This window comes from Salmo salar, chromosome ssa08 (genome assembly GCF_905237065.1).
Source record: "Salmo salar chromosome ssa08, Ssal_v3.1, whole genome shotgun sequence".
In the NCBI taxonomy this organism is placed as follows: Eukaryota; Metazoa; Chordata; class Actinopteri; order Salmoniformes; family Salmonidae; genus Salmo; species Salmo salar.
Genome location: NC_059449.1, coordinates 25,963,343 through 25,985,551, shown reverse-complemented (window position 1 = coordinate 25,985,551; position 22,209 = coordinate 25,963,343). Strand labels below are relative to the sequence as shown.

Sequence of the window (22,209 nt, the reverse complement as noted above, 5' to 3'; positions counted from 1 at the left end):
CGCCACTTACCCAGCAGCCACCACAAGACGGCGGCGCCAAATAAAGCCCCGCCCACTGAAAAGAGAAAGCAGAAAAGATTAATGTAGACGAAGCTGAAGGTAAAACAACGACCTCACTCCTTCTTCCTCTCCTCCAAACCCCCTCGCTGTGCTGTCACTAACTAATACTGTATTGCTGTAGCAGCATTGATGCTGTTGATGCTTGCTAGCTAGCTGTGTGTAGCTCGCCCGTCTCTCCTCTCCTTCCTAACTCTAGCCTGTAGCTTGTAGCTTTGATATGTCTAACTGATTGATACACTGTCTCCTCTTGCATGCTGTTGAAATTATGAGCTGTGATATATTGTGATATATTGTAATATGAATTAGCGGTATGAGGTAGCAGTATGAAGTATAGATATGAAGTATAGATATGAGGTAGCGGTATGAAGTATAGATATGAGGTAGCGGTATGAGGTAGCGATATGAAGTATTGATATGAGGTAGCGATATGAATTAGAGATATGAGGTAGCGGTATGAGGTAGCAGTATGAAGTATAGATATGAGGTAGCGATATGAGGTAGTGGTATGAAGTATAGATATGAGGTAGCGATATGAGGTAGCGATATGAAGTATAGATATGAGGTAACGATATGAAGTAGAGATATGAGGTAGCGATATGAAGTAAAGATATGTAGTGATATGAAGTAGTGATATGAGGTAGTGATATGTAGTGATATGAAGTAGTGATATGTAGTGGTATGAAGTAGTGATATGTAGTGGTATGAAGTAGTGATATGTAGTGGTATGAAGTAGTGATATGTAGTGATATGAAGTAGTGATATGTAGTGGTATGAAGTAGTGATATGTAGTGGTATGAAGTAGTGATGTAGTGGTATGAAGTAGTGATATGTAGTGGTATGAAGTAGTGATATGTAGTGGTATGTAGTGATATGTAGTGGTATGAAGTAGTGGTATGTAGTGATATGAAGTAGTGGTATGTAGTGGTATGAAGTAGTGGTATGAAGTAGTGATATGTAGTGATATGAAGTAGTGATATGTAGTGATATGAAGTAGTGGTATGTAGTGGTATGAAGTAGTGGTATGTAGTGGTATGAAGTAGTGATATGTAGTGATATGAAGTAGTGATATGTAGTGATATGAAGTAGTGATATGTAGTGATATGAAGTAGTGATATGTAGTGATATGTAGTGGTATGAAGTAGTGGTATGTAGTGGTATGAAGTAGTGATATGTAGTGGTATGAAGTAGTGATATGTAGTGGTATGAAGTAGTGATATGTAGTGGTATGTAGTAGTGATATGTAGTGGTATGAAGTAGTGATATGTAGTGGTATGTAGTAGTGATATGTAGTGGTATGTAGTAGTGATATGTAGTGGTATGAAGTAGTGGTATGTAGTGGTATGAAGTAGTGATATGTAGTGGTATGAAGTAGTGATATGTAGTGGTATGTAGTAGTGATATGTAGTGGTATGTAGTAGTGATATATCATGTTATGTATCTGTATCGCTGTGTGGTTTGGATTGACCTTGTGTGTGTCTGTGTGTGTTTGTCTCTGTGTGTGTGTGTGTGTGTGTGTGTGTGTGTGTGTGTGTGTGTGTGTGTGTGTGTGTGTGTGTGTGTGTGTGTGTGTGTGTGTGTGTGTGTCTGTGTGTGTGTGTTTGTCTCTCTCTCTTTGTGTGGGTGTGTGTGTGTGTGTCTGTGTGTGTGTGTCTCTCTCTTTGTGTGTGTGTGTGTGTCTGTGTGTGTCTGTGTCTGTGTGTCTCTGTGTGTGTCTCTCTCTCTCTCTGTGTGTGTGTGTGTGTGTGTGTCTCTGTGTGTCTTGTGTCTCTCTGTGTGTGTGTGTGTGTGTGTGTGTGTGTGTGTGTGTGTGTGTGTGTGTGTGTGTGTGTGTGTGTGTGTGTGTGTGTGTGTGTGTGTGTGTGTGTGTGTGTGTGTGTGTGTGTATCTTGTGTTTCTCTCCAGAGCTCTTCCAGCTCATATCCAAAGCTCAGTGCAACAGAGCAGACGACCAGCGAGGTCTGTTAGACAAGACTGACCTGATTCTCCCTGACTTCCTCCGCCTCAGCCCATCGTCATCACCCCTTCCTCCTCCTCTTCCTCCCGCCTGCTTCACCCAGCATGGCCGCGGCGGTGGTAACCATGACAATAGTGACAACTACGGCTACAAGGAAAACAGACGTCACGGCAACAAGGAGAATGATGGTGGAGGCGGTGGCTCCGTCCCTTTGAACACCAGCAGCCAATCGCAGAGCTTGGACTCCTCGCTCGGAACGGGAGGGGGAGGGGGAAGACGAGCGCTCCTCCCCCCTCCCACCTCAACAGACCCCCTCCCCCGTTCCCCGGCACCCTGTCCACAGTCCACCCCCCCTCCCAGGGGCAGCACCACCTACGGGGTCTCCCCAGCCCAGACTGCAGGGGCGGGGAGTCAGTCCAGAGGTTACAAGAAGAACCTCTAGCTGACCTGACCCTGGTGGGAGAAGGGGACATCAACAGTCCTAACTCCACTCTCTTAACCCCCCACCACTCCTCCTCCACTACCCATAACCCACCACGCTTCTCCCAACACGACCTCCGCGGCTCGCCCTGCTCAGGTACCTCCCCTGTGTGAACTCTGAACCGTGGCCTTTCACCTTCGAACTGCGTTTGACCTCTGAACTATCCTCTCCTCTCTCCAAGGTCTCCTGAAATGGAACCCTATTCCCTATATAGTGCACTACCCCTAAGGCTCTGGTCGAAAGTAGCGCGCTATATAGGGAATATGGTTCCATTTGGGACTCCCAGTCTCTGGGAGGTGAAGTTAACCCCTCCAGACACTGATCTAAGTTCTGTTATCTGTTCTGATGATACATCTAGAGGATGTGGTTCAGGGGACAGCAACACTGATCTAAGGTCTGTTATCTGTTCTGATGATACATCTAGAGGATGTGGTTCAGGGGACAGCAACACTGATCTAAGGTCTGTTATCTGTTCTGATGATACATCTAGAGGATGTGGTTCAGGGGACAGCAACACTGATCTAAGGTCTGTTATCTGTTCTGATGATACATCTAGAGGATGTGGTTCAGGGGACAGCAACACTGATCTAAGGTCTGTTATCTGTTCTGATGATACATCTAGAGGATGTGGTTCAGGGGACAGCAACACTGATCTAAGGTCTGTTATCTGTTCTGATGATACATCTAGAGGATGTGGTTCAGGGGACAGCAACACTGATCTAAGGTCTGTTATCTGTTCTGATGATACATCTAGAGGATGTGGTTCAGGGGACAGCAACACTGATCTAAGGTCTGTTATCTGTTCTGATGATACATCTAGAGGATGTGGTTCAGGGGACAGCAACACTGATCTAAGGTCTGTTATCTGTTCTGATGATACATCTAGAGGATGTGGTTCAGGGGACAGCAACACTGATCTAAGGTCTGTTATCTGTTCTGATGATACATCTAGAGGATGTGGTTCAGGGGACAGCAACACTGATCTAAGGTCTGTTATCTGTTCTGATGATACATCTAGAGGATGTGGTTCAGGGGACAGCAACACTGATCCTAGATCTGTACCTAGGGGGTCCGCTTCTCCTTCTGCATGTGAAATTGTATTTTTTTGAAGTGGACTTGTTGCTGTGGAAACCAGTGCCTAACTTTACCCCCCTCCCAACCCTACACCCTCGGCCGTCTTCAACCCTCCAATGTACAGATTGTAATAATGCACTTTAGCTGCTTTGTATATCTAAACATTGATTTTATTTCTTTGTTGTGTACAACTAACCTGGATATCAGCCCTAGATGGATGTTATGTCTTTTACCACTCAGCTGAAGAGAAATCACCTTCACTACAATGTGTGTTCCTCTGTCTGTCTGTCTGTCTGTCTGTCTGTCTGTCTGTCTGTCTGTCTGTCTGTCTGTCTGTCTGTCTGTTCTGACTACACTACAATAACCCTCCACGTCTGTACTTTGGACTGAAAACCTGGAAGAACACTCTCCCTCTCTCTCTTCCTATACAAAAACAATTCAACAAAGTTTCAAGCTGACTTGTCTTCTAACAATCACCAGGCTTTTTACTTTTTATTTAGAATTCTCATCTAGTTTATCATCCTGTAATATATTCCTGAGAATACATTCATTTATCCTGAGTTGTTGTTATTATTTTTTTTATTTTTTATTAGTGTATCATGTTAAAGAGTACTAATTGTGTATAAATACCAGTTTAACAGTGTGTTTTTTAAAAACTCTTTATTATCTAGTCATTGTTCCATCAACTTCCTATCATTCTGTTATGATGACGTCACAATACAAGTGTTCTATTCTGTTGTTCCACTTCCATTGGATTGTTCTATGAACTATGACCTCCTGTACATAGACATAATAAATATTATACTACTGAGGTGGAATCACTCTCTTACCAGCTTTAGGTGAGCTGTCTCTTTTCTTCTGGTGTCTCCTTCTTCTCTGTCTCTCTCTCTCCCTTTCTCTCTCTCTCCCTTTCTCTCTCTCCCTCCCTCTCTCTCCCTCCCTTTCTCTCTCTCTCTCTGTCTCTCTCTCTGTCTCTCTCCCTCCCTTTCTCTCTCTCTCTCTGTCTCTCTCTCTCTGTCTCTCTCCCTCCCTCTCTCTCCCTCCCTCTCTCCCTCCCTTTCTCTCTCTCTCTGTCTCTCTCCCTCCCTTTCTCTCTCTCTCTCTGTCTCTCTCTCTGTCTCTCTCTCTCTGTCTCTCTCGCTCTCTATATCTCTCCCTCCCTATCTCGCCCTCTCTCCCTCCCTCTCTCTCCCTCCCTGTCTCTCTCTCTCTTCCTCCCTCCCCCTTTCTGTCCCTTTCTCTTCCTCCCTCCCCCCTCTCCTCCCTCTCTCTCCCCCCCTCTCCCTCTCTGTGTGCCAGATCTTTTGTGTGAGAGTAGAACAGGGCAGATGGAATGTAGGCTGATTTCCAAATGGCTCTGTATTCCCTCTGTAGTGCAGTAGGTTTGACCAGGCCCATGGCTCTGTATTCCCTCTGTAGTGCAGTAGGTTTGACCAGGCCCGTGGCTCTGTATTCCCTCTGTAGTGCAGTAGGTTTGACCAGGCCCGTGGCTCTGTATTCCCTCTGTAGTGCAGTAGGTTTGACCAGGCCCGTGGCTCTGTATTCCCTCTGTAGTGCAGTAGGTTTGACCAGGCCCGTGGCTCTGTATTCCCTCTGTAGTGCAGTAGGTTTGACCAGGCCCGTGGCTCTGTATTCCCTCTGTAGTGCAGTAGGTTTGACCAGGCCCATGGCTCTGTATTCCCTCTGTAGTGCAGTAGGTTTGACCAGGCCCGTGGCTCTGTATTCCCTCTGTAGTGCAGTAGGTTTGACCAGGCCCGTGGCTCTGTATTCCCTCTGTAGTGCAGTAGGTTTGACCAGGCCCGTGGCTCTGTATTCCCTCTGTAGTGCAGTAGGTTTGACCAGGCCCGTGGCTCTGTATTCCCTCTGTAGTGCAGTAGGTTTGACCAGGCCCGTGGCTCTGTATTCCCTCTGTAGTGCAGTAGGTTTGACCAGGCCCGTGGCTCTGTATTCCCTCTGTAGTGCAGTAGGTTTGACCAGGCCCGTGGCTCTGTATTCCCTCTGTAGTGCAGTAGGTTTGACCAGGCCCGTGGCTCTGTATTCCCTCTGTAGTGCAGTAGGTTTGACCAGGCCCGTGGCTCTGTATTCCCTCTGTAGTGCAGTAGGTTTGACCAGGCCCGTGGCTCTGTATTCCCTCTGTAGTGCAGTAGGTTTGACCAGGCCCGTGGCTCTGTATTCCCTCTGTAGTGCAGTAGGTTTGACCAGGCCCGTGGCTCTGTATTCCCTCTGTAGTGCAGTAGGTTTGACCAGGCCCATGGCTCTGTATTCCCTCTGTAGTGCAGTAGGTTTGACCAGGCCCATGGCTCTGTATTCCCTCTGTAGTGCAGTAGGTTTGACCAGGCCCATGGCTCTGTATTCCCTCTGTAGTGCAGTAGGTTTGACCAGGCCCGTGGCTCTGTATTCCCTCTGTAGTGCAGTAGGTTTGACCAGGCCCATGGCTCTGTATTCCCTCTGTAGTGCAGTAGGTTTGACCAGGCCCGTGGCTCTGTATTCCCTCTGTAGTGCAGTAGGTTTGACCAGGCCCGTGGCTCTGTATTCCCTCTGTAGTGCAGTAGGTTTGACCAGGCCCATGGCTCTGTATTCCCTCTGTAGTGCAGTAGGTTTGACCAGGCCCATGGCTCTGTATTCCCTCTGTAGTGCAGTAGGTTTGACCAGGCCCGTGGCTCTGTATTCCCTCTGTAGTGCAGTAGGTTTGACCAGGCCCGTGGCTCTGTATTCCCTCTGTAGTGCAGTAGGTTTGACCAGGCCCGTGGCTCTGTATTCCCTCTGTAGTGCAGTAGGTTTGACCAGGCCCGTGGCTCTGTATTCCCTCTGTAGTGCAGTAGGTTTGACCAGGCCCGTGGCTCTGTATTCCCTCTGTAGTGCAGTAGGTTTGACCAGGCCCGTGGCTCTGTATTCCCTCTGTAGTGCAGTAGGTTTGACCAGGCCCATTTTGGACCTGTCTATAGATGTATTGTGTCTTTCTCTGCTCTGCTGCTCTGCTCAACACCTGTCATGCCCACAACACACACACTGTGATAAACACACACACACACACACACTGTGATAAACACACACACACACACACACACTGTGATAAACACACACACACACACACACTGTGATAAACACACACACACACACACACACACACACACACACACACTGTGATAAACACACACACACACTGTGATAAACACACACACACACTGTGATAAACACACACACATACTGTGATAAACACACACACACACTGATAAAACACACACACACACACTGTGATAAACACACACACATACTGTGATAAACACACACACACACTGATAAACACACACACACACACTGTGATAAACACACACACATACTGTGATAAACACACACACACACACACACACACACACACACTGTGATAAACACACACACACACTGTGATAAACACACACACCACACACACTGTGATAAACACACACACACACACACACTGTGATAAACACACACTGTGATAAACACACACACCACACACACTGTGATAAACACACACACACACACACACTCTCTCTCTGAATGGCTGTACTGGACAGTCTTCATCAGACATCTAGTCAATAAGTCACCCTTCACTGCCGATAGTGTGTTCATCAAAAAGTTCTTTATTTCATAGGGAGGCGATGTAATAACATTCATCATAAGGGTTTTACTCTGTCATCACAACGTCCTGTTTAAGAGCTCTGGAAATATTATAATCTGCAGAGAGAAGTGTGTGTGTGTGTGTGTGTGTGTGTGTGTGTGTGTGTGTGTGTGTGTGTGTGTGTGTGTGTGTGTGTGTGTGTGTGTGAGAGAGAGAGAGAGACAGTAAGTATAGTACAGAGTGGGTAATGCTATTCATGATGGACAAGTTGTAGAGGTCAATGAACACACTCACTGCCTCAACCACACACCCTAAACACACGCACACACACACACACACACACACACACACACACACACAATTATGATTTATTCAAACAGAGTCTTCTCAAGTGTTTACCAGTTGAAAGTCACAGACAGAGAGAGAGACAGAAAGAGAGAGACAGAGGGAGAGAGACAGAGGGAGAGAGAGAGATAGAGACCGAGACAGAGATACAGAGAGAGACAGAGAGAGACAGAGGGAGAGACAGAGAGAGAGACAGAGAGAGAGAGACAGAGAGAGAGAGAGAGAGAGACAGAGAGAGAGACAGAGAGAGACAGAGAGAGAGAGAGAGAGACAGAGAGAGAGAGACAGAGAGAGAGAGAGACAGAGAGAGACAGAGAGAGAGAGAGAGAGAGAGAGACAGAGAGAGAGAGAGACAGAGAGAGAGAGAGAGAGAGAGAGACAGAGAGAGACAGAGAGAGACAGAGCGAGAGAGAGAGAGAGAGACAGAGCGAGAGAGAGAGAGAGACAGAGAGAGAGAGACAGAGAGAGAGAGAGACAGAGAGAGAGAGAGACAGAGAGAGAGAGAAAGAGAGAGACAGAGAGAGACAGAGAGAGAGACAGAGAGAGAGAGACAGAGAGAGAGACATACAGAGAGAGAGCGCCTCTGTCTTTTCAGTGTTTTAGAGAGGCTCAATAGCCTACAGATCAGAGAAAGTCACTGGCTGAGCCCCAAATGGCATCCTATTCCTTATATAGTGAACTACTGTTGCCCTTAAAGATAGGGCACTATATAGGGAATAGGGCTCTGGTCACTGGTGGTGTACTACCGTTGCCCTTAAAGATAGACTACTGTTGACCAGGCTGGTGTTTAAAGACTGATTACAGTCTCTGTCATCAGATCTATTCATTAGATGTCTCCATCTGCTGTTAGAGAATGGTACTGAACAGAGACAGAGAGAGATAGAGAGAGACAGACAGAGAGAGACAGAGAGAGAGACAGAGAGAGACAGAGAGAGAGAGAGAGAGAGAGAGAAAGACAGAGAGTGAGAGACAGAGAGAGAGAACAGAGAGAGAGAGACAGAGAGAGAAAGACAGAGAGTGAGAGACAGAGAGAGAGAACAGAGAGAGAGAACAGAGAGAGAGAGAGGGGGAGACAGAGATGTTAACATATGTTTCCCTTGCCAATAAAGCCCCTAGAATTGAATTGAGAGAGACGGAGACAGAGAGAGAAATAATTGGCAGTGTATCGTAGTATCACAGGGGTGCAGTATCACCCCGCCAACGTTCTGTTTCCCATGATGTCATGCCCAGTTTGTCCAATCCCCTTGTTCTCTACCATCACCAGCTGTGTGTGTGTGTGTGTGTGTGTGTGTGTGTGTGTGTGTGTGTGTGTGTGTGTGTGTGTGTGTGTGTGTGTGTGTGTGTGTGTGTGTGTGTGTGTGTGTGTGTGTGTGTGTGATAGACAACTCATTCCTACTGCTTCCATTAAAAGTCCCAGTCTGAATGCAATTGATGGAGCAGCAACGCTCAGGCTGTCTGATACCTGCATGTGTGTGTCCTCTTTCGTGTGTTTGTGTGTTTGCAGTGGCATTGATGATTCCATCAACGGTTATAAGCAACCTGTCCTAATCCTTTACCCTTCAGGCAAAGACAGGGACAGAGACCGAGACGGAGACAAGAGGAGAGAGAGGGACAGAGGAGGCACTTTCAAATCTCACCAGAAGAGGGCGCCACCACCTCTCTCGAAACCCCCTTCTCGTGCTCCTCGCTCTCGTAAATCCAAATCGCCCTCGCGCCCCAACCGAGCCAGGCTAGATGTGGATCGGGTTGAAACCAACTCCACACCTGAAGGTTCCGGGAGGTTCCGGGACCTCCGAGATTCCAAGCTGGGACAGAACTGTGAGGGCGTGGCCTCGGAACTCTGCCGTCGTGGTGGCAGGGTGAGGACGGGTGTGTACCAGACGTCAGAACTCACGTCATTGGTCAGCGCTAAGAGCCAACCAGAGCAGAGACGGATTGGCAGAAGCCAATCGGCAGAGAGACGGGTCGGCAGGAGCCTATCGGGAGAGAGACAAAGCGCGGCGGACAGAAGCAGGTTTAAGGCCACATTTGTCTGAGCGTAGAGTTAGATTCTGTAGAATGGACGCTCCCTGGTCAAAGCCATCCTTTAATGTCAGGACCAGCAGATATTTTGGAGGCCTTGTCTACCATTTGAAATGTTGGCTTATTAATTGATGCTCATTACTAAGGTCGGGGTCCATGGAAATTAAAATCATGAATTCAACCTAATTTTTTCTATTCCAGCCTCATAAATATCTGTTGTTGCTATAGAGACTGCTCATGTGTACGATAAAGCAAGTCTGTATGGATATTGTGATATAGAAAACTCCTGTAACTGACTATAGATATTGTGGTATAGAAAATGACTATAGTTGACTACAGTGCCTTCAGAAAGCATTCATACCTGTTGACTTATTCCACATTTTGTTGTGTTACAGCCTGAATTCAAGATGGATTCAATTAAAATAAATTCTCACCCATCTACACACACTACCCCATAATGACATCACAATACCCCATAATGACATCACAATACCCCATAATGACATCACAATACCCCATAATAACATCACAATACCCCATAATGACATCACAATACCCCATAATGACAAAGTGGAAATATGTTTTTAGACATTTTACCAAATTTGTTGAAAATGAAATACAGAAATACCTCATTTACATAAGTATTCACACCTCTGAGTCAATACATGTTAGAATCACCTTTGGCAGCGATTACAGCTGTGAGTCTTTCTGGGTAAGTCTCTAAGAGCTGTGAGTCTTTCTGGGTAAGTCTCTAAGAGCTGTGATTCTTTCTGGGTAAGTCTCTAAGAGCTGTGATTCTTTCTGGGTAAGTGTCTAAGAGCTGTGAGTCTTTCTGGGTAAGTCTCTAAGAGCTGTGAGTCTTTCTGGGTAAGTCTCTAAGAGCTGTGAGTCTTTCTGGGTAAGTCTCTAAGAGCTGTGAGTCTTTCTGGGTAAGTCTCTAAGAGCTGTGAGTCTTTCTGGGTAAGTCTCTAAGAGCTGTGAGTCTTTCTGGGTAAGTCTCTAAGAGCTGTGAGTCTTTCTGGGTAAGTCTCTAAGAGCTGTGAGTCTTTCTGGGTAAGTCTCTAAGAGCTGTGAGTCTTTCTGGGTAAGTCTCTAAGAGCTGTGAGTCTTTCTGGGTGAGTCTCTAAGAGCTGTGAGTCTTTCTGGGTGAGTCTCTAAGAGCTTTGCACACTTGGATTGTACAATATTTGTACATTGTTCTTTTTAAAATTATTCAACCTCTGTCAAGTTGGTTGTTGATCATTGCTAGACAGCCGATTTGCAAGCCGATTTACATCAAAACTAACTTGGCTACTCAGGAACATTCACCATCTTCTTGGTAAGCAACTCCAGTGTAGATTTGGCCTTGTGTTTTAGGTTATTGTTCTGCTGAAAGGTGAATTTCTCTCCCAGTGTCTGGTGTAAAGCAGACTGAAGCAGGTTTTCCTCTAGGATTTTGTCTGTTCTTAGCTCCATTCCATTTATTTTTATCCTGAAAACTCCCCAGTATTTGCTGATGACAAGCATACTCATACCATGATGCAGCCACCACCATGCTGGAAAATAAGGAGGCAGTTACTCACTGATGTGTTGTGTTGGATTTGCCCTCAGTATAACACTTTGTATTCAGGACATAAAGTACATTTCTTTGCCACATTTCTTTGTAGTTTTACTTTAGTGCCTTGTTCCAAACAGGATGCATGTTTTGGAATAAAAAAACTTTCTGTACATGCTTTCTTTTTTTGCGAGGCATTGGAAAACCTCCCTGGTCTTGAAATTCACTGCTCAACTGAGGACATTAAAGATAATTGTATGTGTGAGGAACAGAGATGAGGTAGTCATTCAAAAATCATGTTAAACACTATTATTGCACACAGAGTGAGTCCATGCAACTTATTATGTGACTTGTTAAGCGTTATTGACTCATGACTTTTCAGCTTTTCATTTTTATATTAATTTGTAAAAATGTAGAAAAACATCATTCCACTTTGACATTATGGGGTGTTGTGATGTCATTATGGGGTATTGTGATGTCATTATGGGGTATTGTGATGTCATTATGGGGTATTGTGATGTCATTATGGGGTATTGTGTGTTATGGGGTATGTGTGTAGACCAGTGACCAAAAAATCTCTATTTAATCCATTTTAAAATCAGTCAGTAACACAACAACATGTGGAAAATGGTCACTGGGTCTGAATCCCTTCTGAAGGCTCTGTATCTGCATGTGAATGGCTGTTTGGAGTCGTACCCTCATATGATCTGAACCAATCACCATCAGAGATCCTCAACCAACACAACCACATTGATGCTCTGTGTTCAGAGATCCTCAACCAACACAACCACATTGATGGTCTTTGTTACGCTCAGAGGAGACTTCTGACTGCATATCAATGCTACTACAGTTCAGACACTTGCTAACACACACACACACACACACACACACACACACACACACACACACACACACACACACACACACTTTATTAATATCACTGTTAAGTGTTCAGTTTTCTGTTTATTGGAGCTAAGCTGATATTATTGACATGAATAAAATCACAATAATGTATTTATTTCCCTGTGTTTTTGGTATTTGTAGTTTATTACAATCATTATCTGTTTCTATAGCAGCAGCTACTCTTCCTGGGGTTTATTAGGATCCCCATTATCTGTTTCTATAGCAGCAGCTTCTCTTCCTTGGGTTTATTAGGATCATTATCTGTTTCTATAGCAGCAGCTTCTCTTCCTGGGGTTTATTAGGATCATTATCTGTTTCTATAGCAGCAGCTACTCTTCCTGGGGTTTATTAGGACCATTATCTGTTTCTATAGCAGCAGCTTCTCTTCCTGGGGTTTATTAGGACCATTATCTGTTTCTATAGCAGCAGCTTCTCTTCCTGGGGTTCATTAGGATCATTATCTGTTTCTATAGCAGCAGCTTCTCCTTGGGGTTATTAGGATCATTACCGTTTTATAGCAGCAGCTTCTCTCTGGGTATAGGATCATTATTGTCTATAGCAGCAGCTATTGGGGTTTATTAGGATCATTATCTGTTTTAGCATGCTTCCGGGGTTTATTAGGATATATTTTTTAAGAATACTCTTCCTGGGGTTATTAGGATTATTATCGTTTCTATAGCAGTATCTTCCTGGGGTTATTAGGATTATTATTCGTTTTATAGCAGCAGCTTCCTTCCTGGGTTTATTAGGATTATTATCGTTTTAGCAGCAGTTTGGGATTAGGATATTATGTTTTATGGCAGAGCTACTCTTCCTGGGGTTTATTAGGATCATTATCTGCTAAGCAGCTTCTTTCGGGGATTAGGATATTATTTTCTATAGCAGCAGCTTCTCTTCCTGGGGTTTATTAGGACCATTATCTGTTTCTATAGCAGCAGCTTCTCTTCCTGGGGTTTATTAGGATCATTATCTGTTTCTATAGCAGCAGCTTCTCTTCCTGGGGTTTATTAGGATCATTATCTGTTTCTATAGCAGCAGCTTCTCTTCCTGGGGTTTATTAGGATCATTATCTGTTTCTATAGCAGCAGCTTCTCTTCCTGGGGTTTATTAGGATCATTATCTGTTTCTATAGCAGCAGCTTCTCTTCCTGGGGTTTATTAGGATCATTATCTGTTTCTATAGCAGCAGCTTCTCTTCCTGGGGTTTATTAGGATCATTATCTGTTTCTATAGCAGCTTCTCTTCCTGGGGTTTATTAGGATCATTATCTGTTTCTATAGCAGCAGCTTCTCTTCCTGGGGTTTATTATGATCATTATCTGTTTCTATAGCAGCAGCTTCTCTTCCTGGGGTTTATTAGGATCATTATCTGTTTCTATAGCAGCTTCTCTTCCTGGGGTTTATTAGGATCATTATCTGTTTCTATAGCAGCAGCTTCTCTTCCTGGGGTTTATTAGGATCATTATCTGTTTCTATATCAGCAGCTTCTCTTCCTGGGGTTTATTAGGATCATTATCTGTTTCTATAGCAGCAGCTTCTCTTCCCGGGGTTTATTATGATCATTATCTGTTTCTATAGCAGCAGCTTCTCTTCCTGGGGTTTATTAGGATCATTATCTGTTTCTATAGCAGCAGCTTCTCTTCCTGGGGTTTATTAGGATCATTATCTGTTTCTATAGCAGCAGCTTCTCTTCCTGGGGTTTATTAGGATCATTATCTGTTTCTATAGCAGCAGCTTCTTCCGGGGTTTATTAGATCATTATCTGCTTATAGCAGCAGCTTCTCTTCCTGGGGTTATTATTAGGATCATTATCTGTTTCTGCTATCAGCAGCTTCTCTTCCTGGGGTTTATTAGGATCATTATCTGTTTCTATAGCAGCAGCTTCTCTTCCTGGGGTTTATTAGGATCATTATCTGTTTCTCATAGCAGCAGCTTCTCTTCCTGGGGTTTATTAGGATCATTATCTGTTTCTATAGCAGCAGCTTCTCTTCCTGGGGTTTATTAGGATCATTATCTGTTTCTATAGCAGCAGCTTCTCTTCCTGGGGTTTATTAGGATCATTATCTGTTTCTATAGCAGCAGCTTCTCTTCCTGGGGTTTATTAGGATCATTATCTGTTTCTATAGCAGCAGCTTCTCTTCCTGGGGTTTATTAGGATCATTATCTGTTTCTATAGCAGCAGCTTCTCTTCCTGGGGTTTATTAGGATCATTATCTGTTTCTATAGCAGCAGCTTCTCTTCCTGGGGTTTATTAGGATCATTATCTGTTTCTATAGCAGCAGCTTCTCTTCCTGGGGTTTATTATGATCATTATCTGTTTCTATAGCAGCAGCTTCTCTTCCTGGGGTTTATTAGGATCATTATCTGTTTCTATGGCAGCAGCTACTCTTCCTGGGGTTTATTAGGATCATTATCTGTTTCTATAGCAGCAGCTTCTCTTCCTGGGGTTTATTAGGATCATTATCTGTTTCTATAGCAGCAGCTTCTCTTCCTGGGGTTTATTAGGATCATTATCTGTTTCTATAGCAGCAGCTTCTCTTCCTGGGGTTTATTAGGATCATTATCTGTTTCTATAGCAGCAGCTTCTCTTCCTGGGGTTTATTGGGATCATTATCTGTTTCTATAGCAGCAGCTTCTCTTCCTGGGGTTTATTAGGATCATTATCTGTTTCTATAGCAGCAGCTACTCTTCCTGGGGATCCACACAAAACATGAACCATGACATAATACAGAACGTCAATAGACCCCCGGTTGGCATGTCTGATGGGGTAAGTGATGGTATCAGTGCTGTGTGTAAGTTGATTATGCAAACAATTTCCAACACATTGTTTGTTATAAAAACAAGAAGTAGTCAGTCTCTTCTCTTCTTTTAGCCAGGAGAGACTGGCATAGTATTGATATTAGCTCTCTGGTTACAGTGAAGAGCAAGATGTGCCGCTCTGTTCTGCGCCAGCTGCAGTTCTTCTAGGACCTTCTTTGCAGCACCTGACCATATGACTGGACAATAATCAAGTTGAGATCAAACTAAAGCCTGCAGGACTGGCTTTATGGAGTGTGGTGTCAACCGAAAGAAGCAGAGCCTCTCTTTAACAGATGTCTGTAGTGGGACATTTTCTTCATAGGGGACACTATGGATCTGTCTCCGTCCGTTCGTACGTCAGTACGTACAGTATGCTAGTCACACACAATACCTCAGACGCCACTGGGCTGATTCTGACAAAACGGACGATGCGTCTAGCCATAGAACTGGTCTTTACAAAATGACACTGATTGGCCAAAGGGGGGGCGCTATAGTAATCAACTGAAATTCCAAACATTGAACAAGCACAGTTGCTGTCATGTTTGAGCTTGACAAATGACACTAATTGTCCCAAGGGGGGGCTGCATCATCCTGGGGGAAGGCATGTTACTGTGGCCTTGTTTGGATTTACATTTGGTTGAGTTGTCAATTAACGTGAATTCAACTAAAAATGGCACCATGTAATTGGGTGAAAAAAATACAACATTCCCTCATGTTGATGCCTTTTATCTAAATCAGTTTTCCACATCTTCACATCGATGTTTTGGGCTGAAATGATGTTGAAACAACGTTGATTTAACACGTTTTTTTTAGCCCAGTGGGAAGATTAAGAAGGAGCTGTTGACTAAAAGACAGTAGGCTCTATCAGTACATATCCCTGTCTAGCTGTAGAATCAGAATGAGTAGAACAGGCTTCTCTATGGTCTAAGGCAGGGGCGGACTGGCCTTCTGGCATTTCTGGCAAATGCCAGATGTGCTGGTCTATATGTAGCCCAGTGGGCCTGTCAAACCTTTTTTTTTTTGCACAAAATTATAATTATTTGGCTAAAAATGGGTGTGTTATAAATTCCAAGGCCGATATCTGGTCCCAGTCCCCCCCTGGTCTAAGGGAAAAGCTCTAGAAAAGCATGACAACCCTATGAGATAAGTAAAAGAAAGCTATGCTTGCTATGTAACTTTCATTTAATCGGCGACATTGTAAACAATCACCCTTGACACTAGCTAACAACTGCGCAAACTATCGGCTGGCCCCTCGGTGGGTGGCTGGCCCCTTTCCCCGCGTGAGTGGCGTGTTTTCTCGGGGATAGAGTGGTGTGTGTGAGGGCCGCCGGGGGGGGGGGCTGTTAAAAAGTTATTTTGAAAGTGACCCCAACTGTCAGGAATTGGACCGGGTAACGGGTGCGCGCGCACACACACACACACACACACACACACACACACACACACACACACACACAGTCAGCTGTTCTGAGCTATGTCAGAAGATGACAGATACAGTTGTAGTGGAGGGACAAGTTAAATTCAGAGATGGCAAAAAGGTTCTTATCACATTTATATCACATCTTCAAACGTTTCCCGGGAAGTTAGACGTTAATACAATAACGTGTGGATTTGACTGTTTGATGTATTTGCTTTAACTTGCTTTGCAGTGGAAGAGTCGTTGGGTCACGTTGCGGAAGCCGTCCCCGGTCGCAGGTAGGTCTACGAAACCAACTAACTAATACTACATGGAAAACATCTCCAACGTTTAGAAATAATGTAGCAGTCTTTTAAATGTTTTCACTGTAATCTTTCACCAATCAGATTTTTAGGAATTAAAAGTAAGCGCGACTTGTCAATGTGACATTTGGCGACACGCCAACCGGAGCGCATAGTGCAAATATCACATAACCACGGTTACACGTGTGGGGGGATCGCGCAACACTTAACACATGGATTTAAAAACTTATACCCTTATGTTAGTCTTTAACACAAACGCCTTGAGAAGACTGTATATATTGGTTTAACAGAAATAGCATTTATTTCAATGCTTAGACTACTTACAGGACTTAGTTGTGTCCAAGTAACAAAGTCAGGCTAGTTTAACTACCTATGCTACGTATTTAAAGCCAAAGGCTTACATAAGAAGTATACCATATCATTCTGACTAATTGCTTTCACTGGTGTGTGTGTGTGTGTGTGTGTGTGTGTGTGTGTGTGTGTGTGTGTGTGTGTGTGTGTGTGTGTGTGTGTGTGTGTGTGTGTGTGTGTGTGTGGTGTGGCTCTGAAGAGCAGTGATGAGAAGAAAGAATCAGACTGAAACACTTGAAGAGACAGATCTGTGTTAGTAATTTTCCTTTCTTCAGACTTAGCATTGTCTCTCGGTGGAACTAAGGTATATTGTGTAGAGTAAATATTTGTATTGATGTCTCTGAAGACTTCAACATGTTCTAGAACAACTTGTGCCTTGTGTTCTGGAATACACAGTGATTCTAATTCTAAGAGTGGTTCCCACTAGACCCTGTGTTCCTCTGCCTTTGAGGAGACCGATTGGCTGCCAGTGCGGCTGTTTATTGGATATTTCTTTCCTTGATGGGGCTGTGCTGTTATGTTCCTCGGATAGCCAGTCTGTTATGTTCCTCGGACAGCCAGTCTGTTATGTCCCTCGGACAGCCAGTCTGTTATGTCCCTCGGACAGCCAGTCTGTTATGTCCCTCGGACAGCCAGTCTGTTATGTCCCTCGGACAGCCAGTCTGTTATGTCCCTCGGACAGCCAGTCTGTTATGTCCCTCGGACAGCCAGTCTGTTATGTTCCTCGGACAGCCAGTCTGTTATGTCCCTCGGACAGCCAGTCTGTTATGTCCCTCGGACAGCCAGTCTGTTATGTCCCTCGGACAGCCAGTCTGTTATGTCCCTCGGACAGCCAGTCTGTTATGTTCCTCGGACAGCCAGTCTGTTATGTTCCTCGGACAGCCAGTCTGTTATGTCCCTCGGACAGCCAGTCTGTTATGTCCCTCGGACAGCCAGTCTGTTATGTCCCTCGGACAGCCAGTCTGTTATGTTCCTCGGACAGCCAGTCTGTTATGTTCCTCGGACAGCCAGTCTGTTATGTCCCTCGGACAGCCAGTCTGTTATGTCCCTCAGACAGCCAGTCTGTTATGTTCCTCGGACAGCCAGTCTGTTATGTCCCTCGGACAGCCAGTCTGTTATGTCCCTCAGACAGCCAGTCTGTTATGTCCCTCGGACAGCCAGTCTGTTATGTTCCTCGGACAGCCCCTCCGTCACGGTGGGTCTAATGGTCTGTTATGGCCCTCGGACAGCCCTCCTCTCTGTCATGGTCTAATGGTCTGTTATGTCCCTCGGACAGCCCCCCTCGTCACGGTGGCGTCTAATTGGTCTGTTATGTCCCTCGGACAGTCCTCCCTCTCTGTCACGGTGGCGTCTAATTGGTCTGTTATTGCCCTCGGACAGCCCTCCCTCTCTGTCACGGTGGCGTCTAATTGGTCTGTTATGTCCCTCGGACAGCCCCCCCTCTCTGTCACGGTGGCGTCTAATTGGTCTGTTATGTCCCTCGGACAGTCCTCCCTCTCTGTCACGGTGGCGTCTAATTGGTCTGTTATGTCCCTCGGACAGCCCCCCCTCTCTGTCACGGTGGCGTCTAATTGGTCTGTTATGTCCCTCGGACAGCCCTCCCTCTCTGTCACGGTGGCGTCTAATTGGTCTGTTATGTCCCTCGGACAGCCCCCCCTCTCTGTTACGGTGGCGTCTAATTGGCCACTTCTCTCCTGATGTAAAACATATATTCTTAACAATTCCACAACTAATAAATAAAACATATCTAAGTAAAGGGATGGAATAAGAATATATGAATATGAATATATGGATGAGCGATGGCCGAGCGACATAGGTTAAGGTGCAGTTTCTGGTAAGTTGATGCCGCTCCAATATCCAATAGTTCTTCCCGGCTGTATGTAATAACACTTTAGATTTTCTGGGCTAACAATGTAAGAAATAATACATTAAAAAAACACTGCAGAGTTTCCTAAGGACTAGAAGCGAGGCAGCCCTCTCTGTCGGTGCCATTGTGTTATGTGTATTGGGAAAGGAGGATGGGTGGGCAGTGTATATGTAACAGTGTAGCTTCGTCCCTCTCTTCGCCCCAACCTGGGCTCGAGACCAGGGACCCTCTGCACACATCAACAACAGACCCACAAGCTGTGTTACCCATCGTGCGGCTCTTGCAGAGCAAGGGGAACAACTACTTCAGGTCTGGAGCGGTGGCGTCACCGATTGAAATGGTAGTTACGTATACATTGAGCACTATATAGTCTGGTAGCAGCGGTTGTGATGTGTGAAAGTGGATAATCAGAGCAGGTGATCAGTCCAGTTCAAGTGTTCAGCATTCTGATGGCTTGAGTAGATAGAAACTGTCTGAGCCTGTTGGCTATAGTGTATAGTTAGTCTGCAGCTGGACCAGGATCAGTCAGCTGTGTTAGCGTTGCTATGACAGCAGGAAGTCTGTATTGATAGTGTTAGTTAGTCTGCAGCTGGACCAGGATCACTCAGCTGTGTTAGCGTTGCTATGACAGCAGGAAGTCTGTATTGATAGTGTTAGTTAGTCTGCAGCTGGACCAGGATCACTCAGCTGTGTTAGCGTTGCTATGACAGCAGGAAGTCTGTATTGATAGTGTTAGTTAGCCTGCAGCTGGACCAGGATCACTCAGCTGTGTTAGCGTTGCTATGACAGCAGGAAGTCTGTATTGATAGTGTTAGTTAGTCTGCAGCTGGACCAGGATCACTCAGCTGTGTTAGTGTTGCTATGACAGCAGGAAGTCTGTATTGATAGTGTTAGTTAGTCTGCAGCTGGACCAGGATCATTCAGCTGTGTTAGCGTTGCTATGACAGCAGGAAGTCTGTATTGATGGTGTTAGTTAGTCTGCAGCTGGACCAGGATCACTCAGCTGTGTTAGTGTTGCTATGACAGCAGGAAGTCTGTATTGATAGTGTTAGTTAGTCTGCAGCTGGACCAGGATCACTCAGCTGTGTTAGTGTTGCTATGACAGCAGGAAGTCTGTATTGATAGTGTTAGTTAGTCTGCAGTTGGACCAGGATCACTCAGCTGTGTTAGCGTTGCTATGACAGCAGGAAGTCTGTATTGATGGTGTTAGTTAGCCTGCAGCTGGACCAGGATCACTCAGCTGTGTTAGTGTTGCTATGACAGCAGGAAGTCTGTATTGATAGTGTTAGTTAGCCTGCAGCTGGACCAGGATCACTCAGCTGTGTTAGCGTTGCTATGACAGCAGGAAGTCTGTATTGATAGTGTTAGTTAGTCTGCAGCTGTACCAGGATCACTCAGCTGTGTTAGTGTTGCTATGACAGCAGGAAGTCTGTATTGATAGTGTTAGTTAGTCTGCAGTTGGACCAGGATCACTCAGCTGTGTTAGCGTTGCTATGACAGCAGGAAGTCTGTATTGATGGTGTTAGTTAGTCTTCAGCTGGACCAGGATCACTCAGCTGTGTTAGTGTTGCTATGACAGCTTTGTTGACTGACAATGTACAGACACATCTCTATAGCAACCACTTTGTTGACTGACAATATACAGACTCATCTCTATCGTTACCATTTGGTTGACTGACAATGTACAGACTCATCTCTATAGCAACCACTTTGCTGACAGATACAAGAGGCCTGTATATATATTATTCCCTGTGGCTCAGTTGGTAGAGCATGGTGTGTGCAACACCAGGGTTGTGGGTTTGATTCCCACGGGGGGCCAGTACAAAAAAATGCATGAAATGAAATGTATGCATTCATTACTGTAAGTCGCTCTGGATAAGAGTGTCTGCTAAATGACTAAAATGTAAATTTACATTAGGATGTTAGACTGTATTATCAGGAACATGTTATTTACAATCTGTTCCAATTGCAAAGTTGCCAATAAAGAACCCATAAAGCTATACATTAAAATATATCCATTAAAGTTATGGTGTCTATAGTATGTTTAAATATATGAATAAATCATTGATACCCCTTCAAAAATCATAAGCCAACCACAGCACACCCCTGATTGGTTAGCCTGAAGGTCAATCACATCAGGATGTTGGCCAATCATGTCCTACTTTACTAATACACCCAGAGCAAGGGGGAGGGACTTCTCTAGACACACCTGTGCACAATTAGTCGTATGAACAAGCGGAGAAGTTTGAAACAATTCCACGTTTTCTAACCTTAAATTGCTACTGCTCACACTTACAGTAGTTCATACTTCAGAGTGATATTTCAGTTGATAGATTGTTTACAGTAGACTAGTCAGTGTTTGAGTTACATTTCCCACGGAGAGAGAGGGGGGCGTTTACAGTAGACTAGTCAGTGTTTGAGTTACATTTCCCACGGAGAGAGAGGGGGGCGTTTACAGTAGACTAGTCAGTGTTTGAGTTACATTTCCCACGGAGAGAGAGGGGGGCGTTTACAGTAGACTAGTCAGTGTTTGAGTTATATTTCCCACGGAGAGAGAGACGATGTTGGTTGATTCATTGTATTTATTGGACAATTTAAAGGAACATAAACAGCCTGTACATTACATTTTAAAAGCTATAACTCAATTAAAGGACAGCTGCACTTCCTGATTCGGCCTAGTTTTTCATCAATGCTTCATCAATGCTTCAATGCTTCATCAATGCTTCAATGCTTCATCAATGCTTCAATGCTTCATCAATGTTGTTATGCTTCATAATGTTTACTTCATCAATGTTTCATCAATGCTTCAATGCTTCATCAATGTTTCTTCAATGCTTCATCAATGCTTCAATGTTTCATCAATGCTTCAATGCTTCATCAATGCTTAAGATCATGACTGAAGGCAAATGAGAGTTGTCTTCTGGGTGGGGTTTCATGTGGGGTTTTTTTGGGGGGGGTGTCTTTGCCGTTCAATCACAACAAACAAGGACTAATTCAGGGGTGTATTCATTATGGAAACCATTGACCTTTTTAAGAACCAAACGGGAGCAAATGGAACGAAACGTGGAGGGACCTACCTGAATTTGTCTAAGTTTTTGACACTGGAATGAATGTTTCTGACTCATATCGATGCCACATAGAACCAACTTATCTGGTTTTAAACGGACTAAGGGGCAGTTGACCTAATTTCCATTGAACGTGTATATCATGCTTGTATGTAGGCAGGCTGTAATTGAGAATTGTTCTCATATAACCAGGACTAATTGAGAATTGTTCTCATTCAACCAGGACTAATTGAGAATTGTTCTCATTCAACCAGGACTAATTGAGAATTGTTCTCATACAACCAGGACTAATTGAGAATTGTTCTCATACAACCAGGACTAATTGAGAATTGTTCTCATACAACCAGGACTAATTGAGAATTGCTCTCATACAACCAGGACTAATTGAGAATTGTTCTCATACAACCAGGACTAATTGAGTATTTTTCTCATATAA

At 44.5% G+C, this 22,209-nt stretch overlaps 2 protein-coding genes across 3 annotated transcripts in view; both read left to right on the top strand.

The window, feature by feature from the left end:
* The window catches only part of LOC106596573 (regulator of G-protein signaling 12), a 105,949-nt gene extending 95,986 nt beyond the window's left edge, over positions 1–9,963 (top strand). Inside the window, 5 exon segments of the mRNA XM_045723075.1 lie at positions 1–69; positions 72–99; positions 1,963–2,322; positions 2,325–2,591; positions 9,079–9,963. The exon segment at positions 1–69 is cut by the window's left edge and continues 78 nt beyond it. Of these exon segments, the coding sequence (XP_045579031.1) occupies positions 1–69; positions 72–99; positions 1,963–2,322; positions 2,325–2,591; positions 9,079–9,551 (1,197 nt within the window). The 3' untranslated portion in view covers positions 9,552–9,963.
* A 6,268-nt stretch (positions 9,964–16,231) lies between these two features.
* dok7b (docking protein 7b) overlaps positions 16,232–22,209 on the top strand; it is a 53,424-nt gene continuing 47,446 nt past the window's right edge. For both annotated transcript variants that reach the window (XM_045723074.1, XM_045723073.1), the window contains exons 1-2: positions 16,232–16,309; positions 16,421–16,466. In XM_045723074.1, the coding sequence (XP_045579030.1) occupies positions 16,256–16,309; positions 16,421–16,466 (100 nt within the window). In that variant the 5' untranslated portion in view covers positions 16,232–16,255. The remainder of the gene's footprint in view (positions 16,310–16,420; positions 16,467–22,209) is intronic.